General features: G+C 45.9%; 1 protein-coding gene across 1 annotated transcript in view; it reads left to right on the forward strand.

Annotated features, from left to right (window-relative positions):
* LOC128941054 (serine/threonine-protein phosphatase 2A regulatory subunit B'' subunit alpha-like) overlaps positions 1-16,188 on the forward strand; it is a 50,882-nt gene that overhangs the window by 11,874 nt on the left and 22,820 nt on the right. The window contains exons 2-3 of the mRNA XM_054282976.1: positions 116-2,532; positions 15,090-15,350. Coding sequence (XP_054138951.1) covers positions 559-2,532; positions 15,090-15,350 — 2,235 coding nt within the window. The 5' untranslated portion in view covers positions 116-558. The remainder of the gene's footprint in view (positions 1-115; positions 2,533-15,089; positions 15,351-16,188) is intronic.

Consider the following 16,188-nt stretch of genomic DNA (forward strand, 5'->3'; position numbering starts at 1 on the left):
TACTCTGTGCAGGCCTGTGTGCTGGTTGTTCTGTCTGGTGCCAGATGTTTGGTAGTAGACAAGGCTGCACAGTACATGGCAATCATAATGACTGTCACCTTTATTTCTGTTGCAGGGACCTGTGTCACCAGTGTGAGAGAGGAATCTCCCAAGTACACTGTGGATTTTTTCTCTGCACATGCTGCTGGATTGTCGACCTTTTACTGACCCACCCAAAAAGAGAGAAAAAGGGTCAAACAGAAATTGCTTACTTGTCACTTCTGCCTTAAAACTGACTGGGTTTTATGGCCTCTGCTGGAGAAGCTACCTGGACCATTGGAAATGGAGCAGCTCGTGCTGCACCTCTGCTGAGCATGGAATGTGAGCATCGAGGTGCCTTAAGCTAAACCATATGCAAGTTGCACTAGTTGTTGTAACACTGCTGAAACCACTCCAGACTTCTCCAGGGCTTTCCAAGGCAGTAGCTCCTCACACAGTTTGCATGTTTCCAATTGACATTTGAATGTTTTCATCCAATCTGGTGTTGCTGTGAAAAGTGAGCTTTTCCCTGTGAAGTTCATGGTGAGTTTTGCAGCCTCACTTCCCAGCGTGGTGTGTGCTATGGCAGCGAGCTACAGGCTGATGGTGACCTCAGTGAACTGCTACAGCAGTGTGCTGGTGGAGCAGCACTCCCAGCACACTGTGCACTACTGCACAGGCTCCTGCCAGCTCCTCAGACAGGGACTCGCCTGCATGGTAGCTCACCACAGTGTCTGTGCAGAGCTCAGTGTCCAGGATGCCAACCTGGACCATAAAATTCCTGTTCCTGAAAATGGTCTTGCCTTGGCTGGAAATGAGGACTATCACCAAATCCTCCCAAATAATCCAAGAATCAAGAAAGGCTTTTCAGTGCAAGCTTCCAGCAGTTTAAAAGACATTACTGGTGAGGCAATAAACCTTGCCAGTGGTAAAATAAAGGAATTCTCCTTTGAAAAGCTCAAAAACTCTTCCAGTCATGTGGCCTACAGAAAGGGAAGGAAAGTTCGCTCAGAATCTTTCAGCAGACGATCCTTTGATTTTGACTTGATTTATGGGCACTTCAACAATGATGAGAACTGCCCTCCATGTGGCTTTTTGCAGAGCCCCTCACCTGTGGAGAAATGGCAGGAGAGCAGCGATGCTCCAGAAGTCACCATGAGTCCTGTGGTTCCCTTCTGCCCACATTCCTTCCCAGAAGAAAACATCATTACCCAGATTTTAGAAAAGCACAAGCTAGATGGTTCTTCTGGTGGGGACATTAAGGTGTGCCTGGACATCCTGCTCAAGTGCTCAGAGGATCTGAAAAAGTGCACGGACATAATCAAGCACTGCATCAAGAAGAAATCTGCAGATGTTGGTGGAGGGAGCAGCAATGATCCCCTGGCTAACTCAGAGAGGATATACATGAATCTGATGACAAGATTTTCCTCCTACCTGAAAAAGCTGCCCTTTGAGCTGAGGACAGCGGGGCAGAGGGAAGCCAGTGACTGGGCAGAGCTGATGAACTGTTTCCATGGCTTGCAGCAAACTCCCTTTCCCCCAGTGTTTGGTGATGAGCAGCCACCCAGGTATGAAGATATCATTCAGCTGCCATCCTCAAGTGCAGTTCCTCTCGCTCTGCCAGGTCAGGGTGAGGTGACAAGCACCTCCCAGTCCATCCAGACAGGTTCTGTGAGCTTCAGCTCCAGCTCCCTGCCCGCTGTCCCTGCAGAGAGCAGAGCTGTGAAAGATGCTCTACCTCAGCCACCAGCCCCGAGCCCCTGCGATGGCACAGCTGCCACCGAGGCACTGTACATCGAGGAGGAGTCAGATGGGGACAGAACAGCAGGGACAGAGAGGAAGGCAGAGCAGAAGGGGGGCTGGCAGAGCCTGGAGCACAGCTACCAGCGAGCTGCTGCCTCAGACCCTGCTGCTGATGCTAAAGCACAGCGGGCCAGGGCGGGAGATGCTCCCAGGCAAACTGCTCCTTTAAAACCAGTGTCAGAGCCTGTGCTGGGTGGTGCCCAAGCTGCTGTCCCCAAAGGAGCCCAGACATGCAGCAGAGTGGACAAGGAGGAGATAGACAAACTGCTGCTGGACTTGGAGAACTTCTCCCAGAAAATGCAGAATACTCTGAGGGAACCCTGTCGGAAGGAGGGCGAGCCTGCCTCACTGCAGGTGTCTGGCAGGCAGGGTAGGCAGGCTCCACCTCTGCCTCTGGAACCCAAAAGTAAACCTGCTGATCCCCCTTCTTCTCTGTCAAAAATCATGGAAACCAATGGTCATAAAATGGAAGAGGATGACAAAGCCCTCCTACTGCGTATCCTGGGAAGCATTGAGGACTTTGCCCAGGAGCTGGTGGAATTCCAGACTGGCAAGGGAAGTTTGTCTAAGGAGAGGGAAGTGATGCAAATTCTCCAGGAAACTTTGGCAACTCCTTCACAGTCCCTGCTTGCAGGGCAAAAAAGCCATGCTGCGGCTGCCTCCAGAGACTCTGTTCCAGCTTCAATTCAGCAGGCCCCAGAAGTAATAAAGGTAAGAGAACAAAACTTTTGATGGGATAGTGAGTAAAACAAACATGGGAAAATGTGGGGGAGTGTGGGGAATTATATCTGAGTGATGCATTGTGCTTTGAATGCTGCAGTGTGGAATAATGTGTTCAACCTGGCAGAAATGTAGCCTTTATTTAAATACAAACAAAAAAAGGAAACTGAAACCCATGAGAAAATAAAATAGGTCCTGACCTGGAGTTTCACCTTTGAGCTTGATCCTTTCCTGCAGGTGCTCCTGTAAACTGTTTGCTTGTGGTTTAAATGAGTCCCTTATAATAGGGTGTAGTAATAATTACTTTAATAAGTATAAATAATTATTTCTGGGACAAAGTATTGGACTGCCTCTCAGCAGTTCAGTGAGAACTGATTCTTCCACCTCTCCCTTTCCCATCTCTGAGCAGCCTTTCTTGTCCTCATCATCACTGGCTTCTAAAGAGACCACTCCTCCATGGGAGAAAGGCCAGAATCTCAGAGGATTTAGTTTTGCTTTCCCTGTCCCCAGTGCATAGAATCATGTGGAGTCTGCATTGCTTGTATCTCAGGTGAGGAGCAGGCTTTCCTAGGAAAAAGAGTCTTGATGGGAACCTGCTTTGGAGGGAAGCCAGGGCTGTCTGGTGAGCACTCGATGCTTTTCATTTGGTAACAGCTGCCAAATCTCAAGAAAACTCCTTGCCATACTTCTAATTAGGCAGTAACTCTAGAGAGGACATCAATTTCCAAAATCCCTCTTCCACATAGGCACTGAAAAAGTGCCCAGGTTGTAAATGAACTTTCACAGCTTCTTCCAGTTGGAGCTAAATGTGCATGTTTTCAGAACTGGCCACTTTAGCCCAAAATCTGATGCAGTTCTGAAAAAGAGTGCATGGGTTGTGTCTTACCCTACATGAAGGCACTGAGATCCTTTTAGACCAGGCTCTCCAAGAGTTTCTGTTGTTGCTCTGGGAAACTTTGCTTACAGAAAATGGAATTCTGATATTTCCAGCAAAGGGAAGAATCCTTTTCCTCAGAGAATGTAGAATTAAACAGCTCCAAAATCTCTAAAGTAATCCCTTGTAATCTTGCATTGTACGCTATTTGACAAAATTTTCTGACTTGTGAGTTCAAACAAAAATGTGTTTGATGAAGTGTGACAGTGGCTTTGTGGCAGATTTTATGTAATGTTTGAAAATGGGATGCATTTATGGGATGCCAAGTGACTCCTCAGTGTGGTGCCTTGGCAGGTTGTGCTCCCCTGATCCCACCTAGCTGTGTGTTAGTTTGCTCCCAGCCTGCCTTCTATGGACATGGGCTCCTCTGTGCAGGCACACAGCTCCTGCCTTGTGCAGGTGCCCAGAACCAGACCCTGGGAGAGAAGAGGTGTTTTGGGAGGCAGAGCTGGTCCCCTCAGCAGTGGGCACAAGGCACTGGGCTGCTGGCTCTGCACTTGCCCTGAGGTTTGCTGTTATATGTGGCACAGATGTGTCCCTTGCTGGGTGTAGCATCTGGGGAACACATCCCTATTCCTGGATCACTCTGGATGTAATTGAAGCTGCATGTGGATTCTCACTTGGTATTGCATGTGTGCCTCAATTATGCAAAGCATTTGTTGTATTTTCTTAAGGCTCATAAAACTGTAATCAAATATCTGGGCTCACATGCAGAAACCTCAGAGCTCTCAGACTGATGACAGCACAGCACACCTTTTGTTTGTGAAGGTTGTGACAGATTTAATATCCCTCAAATGCTAAGCAATGAAAAAGGAGACGGAGAATCCTTCAGTGTAGACTATTCTCTGGCTCAGCTGGCCTATCTGTTAAATCTGTGCTAATTTATATCAGCAACAGACTTCCTCTTTATCATAAACCCAGTTATGATCCTCCACAGAGAACAAAAGGATTACTTGCCTCTTCATCTTCAAAACCCAAATATTTAGAAGCTAGGAAATGAATACTCAAGAAGTGCATCAGTTTTGCAGAGCACAGAGTAAGGGCATCACACTTCTCTTGGGCAGGCCAGGAAGCATTGCATACTTTCAGACTGTCCAACATTTCCCATTCTGAGATCCAGTTTTCCATTGCTTATCTCTAAACCTCTGAACTATTTGTTTTGGGATTTCCTGTTCTCTGTGCCTTTCTTAAGCTGATTTTTTAGTATGTTGGTTTTGAAAAAAGTCGTTCAGTGAGAAGAATGCAGTTGCCTTTTAGAGGTCAGTAAGCCCCTGGTATTATCTGTATTTTTGTCTGTAGTGAGGAGGGCTGGATTGACCAGCAGGTTTGAGGGAACTGGGGGGAACTGGAACCAGTGGGCAATGAAGAAGGTGGAGATGGGGCTGTGGGGATGCTCTGGGCTGACCTGCAGAAATGCTGAGTTGGAAGGTAAAGATGCTGCCTTTGAGTAAGATGTCATAGGCAAAGTCCTAGGAGAAGTCAGTGGTGGATATTTTTGACTGTAACTTCTGTCCTTGGTCTGCCACCTGTACAGGTTGGCTGATTTGACAAAGTAAATTCAGCTACTGCTTGGGGTGGTGCTCTAGTGAAAGAACCCTAGAAAAGTCTGTAAGCAACGTGGTCCTTCAGTTTTCAGAATCAAGTGTGAGTGGTGCAGGGCTCTCCTGCATGTTCTGCTCATGTGTTGTATTTTAAGAGCTGTTGAATAAAGCTTATGAATAATTTTGGGAGCAGAGGTCAAGGCCAGGCTTTGATACAAAGAGAACTCTTGGTTTTTGTCCCTCCACTGTTGTGTATCTCCTCAAAAGGATTACTTGTGTTGTAGTGAGCCAGAAAGAGCAGTTCTGCTTCCCATTTCTCTCTCCTCCATGCCTCTAGTTCCTGTTGTATTGTTCTGAAAACTTCTTTTTACTGACTTTGGTGCTTGTATATAAGTTAAAACTTATTTTCTGCCATCTTAGTGAGTGGAATAGCTCAGGCTGATGTCAGATGGGTGATCCAACCATTTCTGGCCAGGGACTGTGGATCTGGGAGCAGAGGGGTTGTGGGTTGATGAGACCACCTTTATAACCATGCTGTATCTCAGGTGGTAGAGCCTAGAGTGAAGTATCCAGAGCTGTTCCCTGTTCCCACATTTCCCCTGGGTGGGCTCTAGGTAGTGCCTGTTTAATTCTGCCTCTCCTGGGTGGCTGTTTGATGGGGTGGGTGTTTCTGGGACTCTCAGAAGGTTCTTAACTCCCTGTGCCCTGAAACGCCATCTCAAGGCCACTCGCTTTGCTTTTTTGTATCAAAATGTCTTTGTTGTGTGCTGAAATCAGGAGGCCCTAAGAAGGCTCTGAGTGGAGTTAACTGTTTCTGAATCATGGAAAGCCAAGGTTGACCTTGCAACTTGTAATTCTGCCCCTTCATAATTTTGTGCCCTTCTTTGTTTTGCAAATGTAATGATTTTCTTTTCAAGGATCTTGTATGGGGTGATTAATTGTAAAAAATGGCTTCTATAATGTCACAGTAACTTTAACTTTGTTCTGAAATAATTCTGTATTCTCAAAGTGTGCCTAAAATGTAATGTAAAACTCTCTGGAAAATCAACTTTCATCTTTTATATGTTAAAAATTGTTTTGGTCAGATATTGATAATATCTGTCACTTAAGCTATACACACACTGTGCACTCCTTTCAAACATCAATTATTCATTACTTCTCAGCACAAACAGCGAATAACTATGGGCTTTTTTTTTTCTGTGGGTAACAGTTACTGAAATAAAAACAAGTCTAAGTGAATCTAAAGTATCTCAGAATGAAAGGCAGCTAGCAGGAGTCTGGCATCTCTCACCTTTAACCTGGGTCACCTACAGCAAGGAGGGATTGCTGGGTTTGTGGTTTGTGCACTTGGTCTGGCTGTTGAGACCACACTTTTCTGCTGTGGGTTTTGTCCAGTTGACTTTGAAGCTGTTAAAACAAGATTCTCTTACTGTTGATTTCTCATAGTACTGTATATTTATATCTTTATTTATACCCACCTTGTGTGTTTTGAGGATGGGAAGTAGCATGTTAGAAACCTATTCCAAAACATTGAAATACAGGCACAATGAGCCTTGCCTCTGGATTGCTTGCTTTTTTTCAGGTTAGCAGTGAAAACCTCCCAGACTTTTGAGAGCCTTTGTGATTTGTTAATTTGAGCATGAAAAGTATTTGTCTATGCTGGTTTTTTAAAGGAGGAGCTAGTGGCTGCAGATCAGTGTGTCTCTTTAATGCATGTATCTGTAAAGGTCTCTGTGGCTGGTCTGGATGCAGCTGGAGGTCACAGAGGTTCCTTGGGCTTCATTTCCTCTGCAGGCTGTAAGCAGAACATGAGCTAATTCATCACTTGCCACAGATGATTTACAATAAATCACCTCCTGACATGCTGCTACATGAGATCTGCAGCACTCCCAGTGCAGTGCAGCCTCATGGGCTCTTTAGGTGTTGCCTTAATCTTTAGAAAAAAATTGTCAGAGTAAGAAAATCCAACATTTGTTCCAAATGTGTTGCATATGGATCTGTGTATCCTTTATTTGGTGGCAGTTCCTCTTCAAACATTCCTGCCTGCCCTTTCCTTTCTGGAGGTTATTTTTTCATCCCCATCTTCTTTGTGTCATTCTGTTAGGCTTTGTACTCATTTGGACTTCATGTTAACTACAGGAGCCCAGGAAAAGACATCAGAGGCACATGTCCAATAAAAGCTTTCTGTTGTGAGCCTCACTGAGATCTGTGCATTTCAAATACAATATCTCGATGAGAGCAAGCCCCACTAGCTTGAAATTGGCTGTTTTTCTGTGCTACTGAACTTAGACAGCATCCTGGCAGAGCAGCTCATGTTTTACAGTCAGGTAGGGGAAGCACTCCATGGGACTCTTTTGTGTGGAAAGAATTGGATTTAGGCCCTTGTTCAGCACCTTTCTCATGATAAGAGAAGGAGAAGACACTTCTAACAAGCCTAGACAAAGTTAGAGCAGGGTTTGAAGTCTTCTTGCTCCAAGTTGTACAGAGAAGAAGTGGACTGTTGTCCTCTGAGAATTGCTTTGCCTTGGCCTCATGAGAGCTATGGGGAAAGTGAATAACAAGAATGATGCATTTTGATGTCCTTAGGAAACTGTTTTCTTAAGGGCTGCTTGGGAATGACTGAGCGTATTATCCAAGATCATCCTTGTGTGCTTGCTTGGCAATAAAGGAACTAGATGATTTGCTTTTTCCAGCAAGAAGGAAAAAATGATGTTTTTTGAAAATTACAGCTTTCAGTTGAGAATGGGAACTACTGCTGCTCCTGTGCTTCATCACCTCAGCAGCAGGGACCTCAAACCACTGCCATCCCACAGGCAGGGCCCTTGGCTGGCCTGCTTTAACTCTAGCTGAGCCTGACTGACCCAGAGGTGCCCCTCAGGTCTCAGCACTGGAGCACACAAGTAGAACTGTTGGGGAAGATGGTATATTTAGCCACTTCTGCAGGGCATCTAATTTTAGAGCTCGTGGTAGTGGTGGTGGGTGCTTCCTTTCTCATGTCACCCCTGGCCTATTACAGGCCAAGGACAGATTGTCTGTCATGTAGCCAGCAGGGAAATAGATTCACTTGTAGATCATGTTTCTCAATTAAAGTATTACAAGAAGGCAGAAGATCCTGGTGGTACTGAAAGACACTTTGAGTATTGGTTCAAGTAGGCAACTCTGGCTTCAGGAGTGAGATAAAATTGCTAGATGTTATCCTTGTGAAGAGAGAGAAGACATAATGTGTTGAAGCCATTTGTCATTTCTTGCCTGTAAAAAATCAAACCCAAGAAAGCAACGTGCTGCTCTTGACGTGGTCTCCTCCAGAGTGCCCGTGGCCCTGCTGGAAAGGTCAACATCTGCTTAGGAGCTGCCCAGGATGATGATCAAGGAGAGTTCTCTGCGGAGGGACCCAGATCTGGGAGGGGAGCTAGCTTTCCTTGCCAAGGGCTGTGACTTTGTGCTTCCATCTCGCTTCAAGAGGCGCCTCAAGGCCTTCCAGCAGGCCCAGGTTTGGACACTTGGCATTTCTTTATCTTTTTTTTTTTGTATTTTTTTATTGGATCACAGAATCAATCTGTGTCCCCTCAAGGCGTGTCTATTTGCAGAAAGCTATTTGCAGCTAGATACCAGCAGGTTTAAAAATAAACCTTCCAGGCTTAGATTGCAGAGTTAAAATGTCTTTGTAAACAAGGGGGGAAATTAACAGCAAGGGCAGTGATTTAATAATGGAGAGAAGTATTGTAAGACTGAAGTATTTCTGTGGGATTTTTTGTGTGGTTGCTCTGAATGTTTGTTGTTGCATGTTGGAAGAACCACGAAGTTCTGCTGTCTGCTGTGAACTGTGCACATCTCTGCAGAGCAGCCTACCTGGCTTTGGTTTTTATGATTTTACCATCCCAAGGTGCTTCTTTGTGCTGTTTCCTACCCTCTCTGGGCTGTGGCTGAAGGAGATAATAGAATCATTTAGTCTGGAAAAAACCCTGAAGATCACAGAGGTGTAGCCAAGGAAGTGGAAATTGTATCATGACTGTGTTTCTGGTAAATCCCAGCTGCTGTACTCGCTCTCTGGAACAACTGACAAAAGACTGGATGTGCTAGGACACCAAATGGACCTATAGTCACTCCAGATTCAGAGGGTTCACAATTTGCTGAAATTGGCCCATCCTGAGCTTTATCTATATTTAAGTAATGAGTGACCCAGTGAGGACGTTAAAAAGTTGAAATTAGGAGCAGTGCAGCTGTTTCCTAAGAAACAGCATTAAAATTGCTCCAAAACATATTGTGGCACATGTTTTCATGCGCTCTGCTGACAGGTTAAAGTACATCTCCGAGGTTAATCTGTGGAACGTGTGTTTTTCACTCCCCGGGGGAGAATTGCATGAGGTAATAATGTGCAGTAATGGCTTGGGCGGGGCCGAGCACTTGGGAGAGGCTGTCAGGAACTCCAGCGCGGCTAAATTCCCTCTCCATAGCCCGATCACTGAGGATATAACCGGGTAGGGTTTGCGGGGAGGGATGAGAGCTCCGGGTAGAACAGCTGGGAAAATGGACGAGGCTTTGGTCCACGAGCCCTCTGCCCGGTCAGAAACAGGAACAATTTCTGTGCTGAACGCCTTGGGAATGACTGGGGCTGCCGGTTCGAGGCAAGTGGAATGATGCAGTGTTCAAAAAAGATGGTATTTTTCTTCTCTTCTAGTGCCTCCTCACCGTGTGTCACCCTCCTCTTGTCCTGGGCCTCACGGGTCTCTCTGTGAGCTGCCTTAATTCATAACACAGTTTGGTATCATCCCGCACAAAGCCAGCTCTGTTTGCTGCCTTTCCACGTGGGTGAGATGGGTTCCCAGAGGGACAGCGGAGCTCTGGAGGTGGAGGGCGGGGATGGGGGCTCTCCCAAGTGGCAGCAGTGAGGTGTAGTTAAATTTTGTGCCTTGTGGGGCTGTACTGGGGCTTGGGATGTGCTGAGAGTAGAGGTAATTGGGTCGAGGAAGAAAACAAAAGTGCTGGCCGGTGGAAAGGTGATAAGGTGGTGATAAGGGAGCAAGAGAGGTCAATGAACACCTCTTTGCTTTGTGGGACACTCAGATGTTGGCCAGGAAGGAGGGGAAGAAGGATGCTGGTAAACTTCTATCTCAAGAGCTGGAAATTTCAGTTCTTGTGCTTATTCTTTGCAGAACTATTTATGGAAGGATCAGAGAGCCTCCCATAGCAGTGTTGGGAGGAAGGGAGGTCTCTAATCCAGCATCTCACTTGTAGGAATGCTATTTCTAACCCTGGGTCACATCAGCACTGGCTTTCCCCAAGGATAGGGATTTGCCCAGCCCCTCTTGGTGACCCCTCACAGGCTGTACTTCCCTCAGTGTCCTGCAGCCTAACCCTCCCAAGCTGCAGTTGGGTTCCATTGCCACTGTAACTCATTTCCAAGAGCTGCACGCTGTGTTTACCCAGCCCTTGGCTTCCCTTCCCCAGGTAGCCTGGCCAGCCCTCAGTGTCTCCTGCTGCCTGATCCTGATCACAGCTTTCTGATTTCCCTCCTGCACATCTCTGACTGGTCTCTTACCATCACTTGTTTGAAGTGAAGGCCCAGAACTGGTCCCAGGAACCCAGATGCAGCCTTGCTAGTGTCAGACAGATAAAAACTTCCTGGCCTTACTCCTAGGGCAGTCCAGAACATCACTGGCCTTATCTGTAATCAGCCCTCGCTGCAGGCTCGTGCTCAGCCCTGTCCCCTGCACCAGCCCTGTTCTTGCTCAGCCAGGGGGTTCTCAGCCTGAGCTGCTGCTGAGGGCCATGTCCAAGATCTCTAGGCACACTGGGCAGTGGAGGTGTGTGATGCCTCTGCAAAGCTCCACTGGGAAAGGCCATGAGGAACTTGATCCACCCTTACAATTAGCACTGTGTCTACTCCCACCTAAATCCTTTTGGGTTTCTGAGTTGCTTAGGTAGAGTTTCTTTTCATTTTTGTTTTGCTGTGATTAGACTTTGTTTCTGCTGGTGAGTTTGTTTCCTAGAAGAAAATATTCTCTCCAGAAATGCATTTTCTCATAGCTCTGTGATGTTTGGAGCCTTTGTTCTTGCTGTCCCTAGAAGTAGGTAGGAAAGAGGCAGCAGGAAGGTTCCTTGATGGAAGAGGGCTTTCGGGAGGGAAAGGAAGAGAAAGTTTTGGGCAAGAGATGCAAAGCAGTGCTGGAGAGCTGATGAGCTTTGAGGATGGCTTGTGTCCAGGTACCATCAGACTTGAGGAAGGCAGGAACTATGAAAAATGAAAGGAGACATGAAGTCAGCATTGTGGACTGCGAGAAGCCAGGCTGAGTCACTGTACCCTAGAAAAGAGGATTACACTATCCCATTTGGAAATAAAGCAAGAAACTGGTAAATATATTATCTAGGACCCTGTTGGAGCCTGGGACAAGGAGGAAGGAGCAGAAAGAATTTGAGCACTTTGTGTGATACTGCTTCCTTCCATGGAGTTTTCTGCTGGGACTGGCACATCCCTGGGAGACAGGCTGGGATGGCAGAGGTTTAGTCTGTGCTTTGTTTGTGTAGCTACAATGAGGCTGTAGTTCTGTCTGGTTTATTTATAACACAGATGTCACTATTTTTGTCTGTCTGTAAATAAATTGTATGGCTGGCAAAAAGTGATACAGTGGATAGACAGATTTTACTTAGGGTAAATTACAGAATGCTACAGAGTGGTATTTAAAAATGGCCTTTAATCTCACCTTTCTCTTGAGCACAGAAAGAAAAAAAAGTTTATCTGTTAATTATTGTAACGAAGCCAAAAGGTTTATTAGAGTATTTGTCATTTCCTTTCTTAGTTGTCCTCTCTGAAAATGCACATCCCTGTTGAAGTGTGTTCTGCTAGGCAAGCAGCATTTAAGGCTAATTTTTTGTAATAAGAAACTGTTTATTTCCAAGGAATTTCCCATCATACCACTTTCTTAAATTTTTTTCACAAAAAGTTGTAATTAACTACTTCTTGTCCCCATAGTGGTTTGCATCTGGTTATACCCATCCCAGAGTATTAATTTGTAAGGTTGTTTTAGGGAACAAAATCCTCAAGGACTAGTTGCTGCTTGGTTTTTTCTCTCTATGTCATTAACAGCTCATTTCTTAGATGAGAAGGAAGAAGACAAAGTTCAGAAACTGTATTTCTGTTCCTGAGGCAGAATGAGAAAAGCAGCTCTCCCTGAGCAGTGCTGGCTCCTAGTTTGGCTTGGGCTGAGCAGGAGTGAGTGAGTCAGAGTTACAGGGAAGGTCTGAACTGGCTCCCTCCTTCCAAGGCCAGCAGAATTCCCCGGGTTTCCCTATAGGAGTCTGACCTTCTGCCTTGTGTGGTGGGTGTGGATCAGGAAATCAATGCATCCTCTGTGGTCCTGACCTGTGTGAGCTGGTACCAAGCGTTGCTGGCTCTGGGAGTGCCTGGCAGAGGAGTTGCTGGGGCTTTTGGGAGGTGGAGACCAGGGCAGAGGGGGTGAGTTGTGTTCCAGCATGGGCAGCCCAGGCTGTGTGCCATGTCGGGATGTGTGAAATGCAGAAGGGGAGGAAAATGGCCCATTGCTCTTGTGCTCTGCTTGGGGATTTCGCCTTCCAAGAAAACAAAAATACAATTTCATTATTCCCTTGTACTATAAGGGAAGGAGATGCATTGTTACAGTGAAGAGTCAGTGTCTTTTGAAAGAACATCTTGGTTTGTGGAACTTTTTATGAAGTTTGAGTCATTTCTCTTGGTTCCTACCAGTGCTGGCAGCCGGGAGTGCCTGCATATCCTGAGGAGATCAGGGAGCAATAAACCTGTTTGTGAGAAGTGGCCTCCAGCAAACTGATGTGAAGTCCTATTATAGAAGTCAAGTGGCTGCAGTTGGCACCTCTATGTCTGTTCCAGCTTTGCATTGTTTGTATGAATATGGTGCTGTGAGAGACCGGCAGGGACTTCCCCTCTGCTGGGATCCAGCAAGGGAAAACTCCTGAGCAGAGCTGGCTCCTGGCTGGAGAACCCGGGCAGGGCGGGGTGGGAGCAGATGGCAGAAGCAGAAGTGGGGATTTGTGTGACCCCTGAGCTGGGGCCTGGTGCTCCCTTCCCACACACATTCACTGGGTCTGGGCTTTGCTCTTGGGGCTCTGCTGAGGAATGGGCAGGAGGAAGCTGGGAGAGGGGCTGTGTTTTATTTAAAGAGTGAACTGTGCCCCCAAAGTGAGTGTCCAGCTCTGCCCAGCTTCACCTCTGCCACCACCTCAGATCCCCTGCATTGTCCTGCTGTGGGACAGAGTGGCCAGGGCTGATGCTCACCATCCCCAGCCCTCATGAGCCCCAGGAACTCCCTGGCCCCCCTGAGCTCCAGCATCACTCAGGAGCAGACACAAAGATGTGCAATGTCTGAGGAGGACAGGAGGGAGAACAGGGGCTGGTGATCAGGCTGGCTCTCCAAAGGTTAAGAGCTGTTCAAACTCTGAATACTGGTGTTAATAGAAATATTGAAGGCTGAAAATCATCTCCAGCTTTTCCTGTGTAGCAAGACAGAGTAGAGGACAATTGAAGAACCCCAAGCTCCAGGTTAATGTGTTCTATTCAGAGCAGTTAAGGACAAAAGTTTGTTCTGGCTGGTGGGATGTGTGTGCCAGTGTTCCTGCTCCTGAAATGGAGCAGCATTTGGGAGAAGAAGGAGGTCTCCCATTAAAAGAAAAAGCCATGAAGCAGAGCAGTGAAGAGGAGGAAAATCCTTCTCTCTCTTCTTCCATGGTTCTCTGATGAAAGGGTTATAAAGTATTATAAACTGCAGGTAAAAGTAGTGCTTAAAGAAGCTTTTACAATTCTCATTTCTTTACCTCATTGCAAGCAAATCTGTGGCTAGTTAGGAGATTCAGTTTGTGTTAAGAAAAAAGCTTCAAGTTTCAAGAAAATAATGAAGTAAAGCCACTTCATCATATACATTCTTCTGCATTTAGTGGACTCAGGCTTGGCTGCTTTATCCTGAAACCATTTTGTTTTGAAACAGTTAGAATAAACAAACTGAAAGTCACAGCTGTATTTACTTGACTGTTGCCTTCTGCTCCTTATCACATATGTTGTTATATTAATAAAACTCTTGTATTGGAACCATTGTGCAGTGGGAAAGCCTGTTGCCTTTTCCCAAGAAGGAGTGTCTCCCTGGGGGGGCAGGGAATTCCTCATCCTTCCGCATTCCAGCAACTGATTTTGCAGCTTATACTGTAGTTGCTTGTCAGAATTTAAAAAATGTTTCCTCCCATGTCTGAAAAATTCCCTGGTTTAGGGAATTTTTAGGGTCTCATTGTGTACTTAAATACAAATGCTGCCTGTGATGTAGAGCTAGAACTGGAGATTGACTGGGGAGGGGATCCAGTGGGGATCACCATATCAGCCATATGTTTGTTACAGATAGGAGAGGAGTGAGGAAAAGACATCATGTGAATGCCTAATGGCACTCTGCTGGCTGCTCCTAGTTCCTGATGGAAAAATTGATGTACCAGTGCTTAGTACCTTTCACAAAATCAGGTCTGGGACTGTTTAAGTTGAACACAAAATAAAAGGCTTGCTGAAGTTGGGAAGGAAGTCTTGAAAATATTTTCTTAATTTATCTCTGATGCAGTGCTTTGGCAAAGCTAATTATGCTCCCAATGGATAGAAAATGTCCTTGTTTGAATGTAGCCTTGCTCATACTTTAGGCAAGCTGTTTGTGTGGGTGGGTGCTCTGGTTCAGAGGGGAAATACTGAAGAGCAGATAGTTTGTTGTTCATGGGGCAGAATGACAAGACCAAGTCCAGCATGAGAGGAAATAGCTTTGTCCTTTGTGGTATCACTGAGTTGCAGAGTGACTCAATAGGAAATCATGAGCCACAGCTACATATGTAAAATGCTCAGAAATAGCATAAAAGCAGGTGTGACATCCTAAATGCACACTGGTTAATAATACAGAAAATTGTCATTGCCTATTGAAGATGCATTTTTATCCCTGTGCCATAATTTAATTGTTGGTGGGCTTTAATTTTCTCCTAATCACTGGAAGCACAAACTACTTTCTCCTGCTCCATATACCATGATGTTAAAATGTGTTTGTTATTCACTGTATTTTCAGGTTCAAAGTAAACAAGAGAAGAAGGCAGGAACTTCATCCCCAGCCCCCCTGCAGCCTGTGGTTAGCACTTGCACTCCTCTGCCTGTGAATAAAGCCTCCAGCAGTACCCCTGTGCCCATAAACATTCCACGTTTCTACTTCCCTAAAGGACTCCCCAATGTCTGCACTAACCATGAGGAAATCATTGCCAGGATTGAAGAGGCCTTTGCAGAGTTTGAAGATGGGAAAGCAAACATCTGTGAAATGGGAAAAATTGCTAAGGTAACCACTGATGGTCTTGGAGGTTTTTTCCAACCCTAATGATTCTGTGAATCTATTTAGGTTTTTAATTTTGGGAGAGAGACTTTGTTTTAGTTTCAGTCTATCTCACAGCTGTTGTAGGGGGGAAAAGGACCAGTTTCCTTTTGATCTGAAGTTTTTGTTTAGATTTAGATAATAGTAAACAAAAATGAGCTCAGTTTGCTGATTGTCACATCAGATATGTTTGTTCTTGCTTTCATTTATGAAGCAGTTCTCTAAGATTTCTTAGCAACTACAAATTGCATTTTTGTTTCTCTATTCCTTCATATTTGTGCCCAGAAGATTGAGAAACTCAGAGGCAGTAACTTGTCTGCTTCTGTGGTTTCAGGTGGTATCAGCTGCCTGTTTTGTGGCTTTTTGTAGCTGTCCTGCTCAGCTAGCATGAGCTGTAGGTGCTATTGCAGTGTTGTGTGAGGAAGCAGCTTCCAACTTCCAGCTCCTGGATGTGGAAGGGGGAAATGTCCAGTGAGCCCCCAGCCCCTGAGCTGTGCACATCCAGTGGTGCAGCTGGTGCTGAGTTCTGCCTTCAGGGCACAGCACACAGCACTTGTGTGGGAGCACACTCTTTCCCTCTCTCTCAGCTGCAGTTCACAGTGCTGCTGATCTAAAACCAGCATTTATCAGACACATCCTGGATGATCATCTTGCCCTGACTGAGTCTCTGGCGCTGTAAACAGAGCAATGATGCTCTCTCCAAGCTTTCATGGGCTGCCATTGAGAGCCAGCAGCTTCTGCAGAGGCTGGTTCAGAAGTGCTGCTCAGGGAGTCCTTTGGCTGCAATAAATCCTTCCCATGTGTG

The sequence above is a fragment of the Melozone crissalis genome, unplaced genomic scaffold (assembly GCF_028551555.1).
Source record: "Melozone crissalis strain CALT ecotype California unplaced genomic scaffold, PUWL_Pcris_2 ptg000034l_1, whole genome shotgun sequence".
In the NCBI taxonomy this organism is placed as follows: domain Eukaryota; kingdom Metazoa; phylum Chordata; class Aves; order Passeriformes; family Passerellidae; genus Melozone; species Melozone crissalis.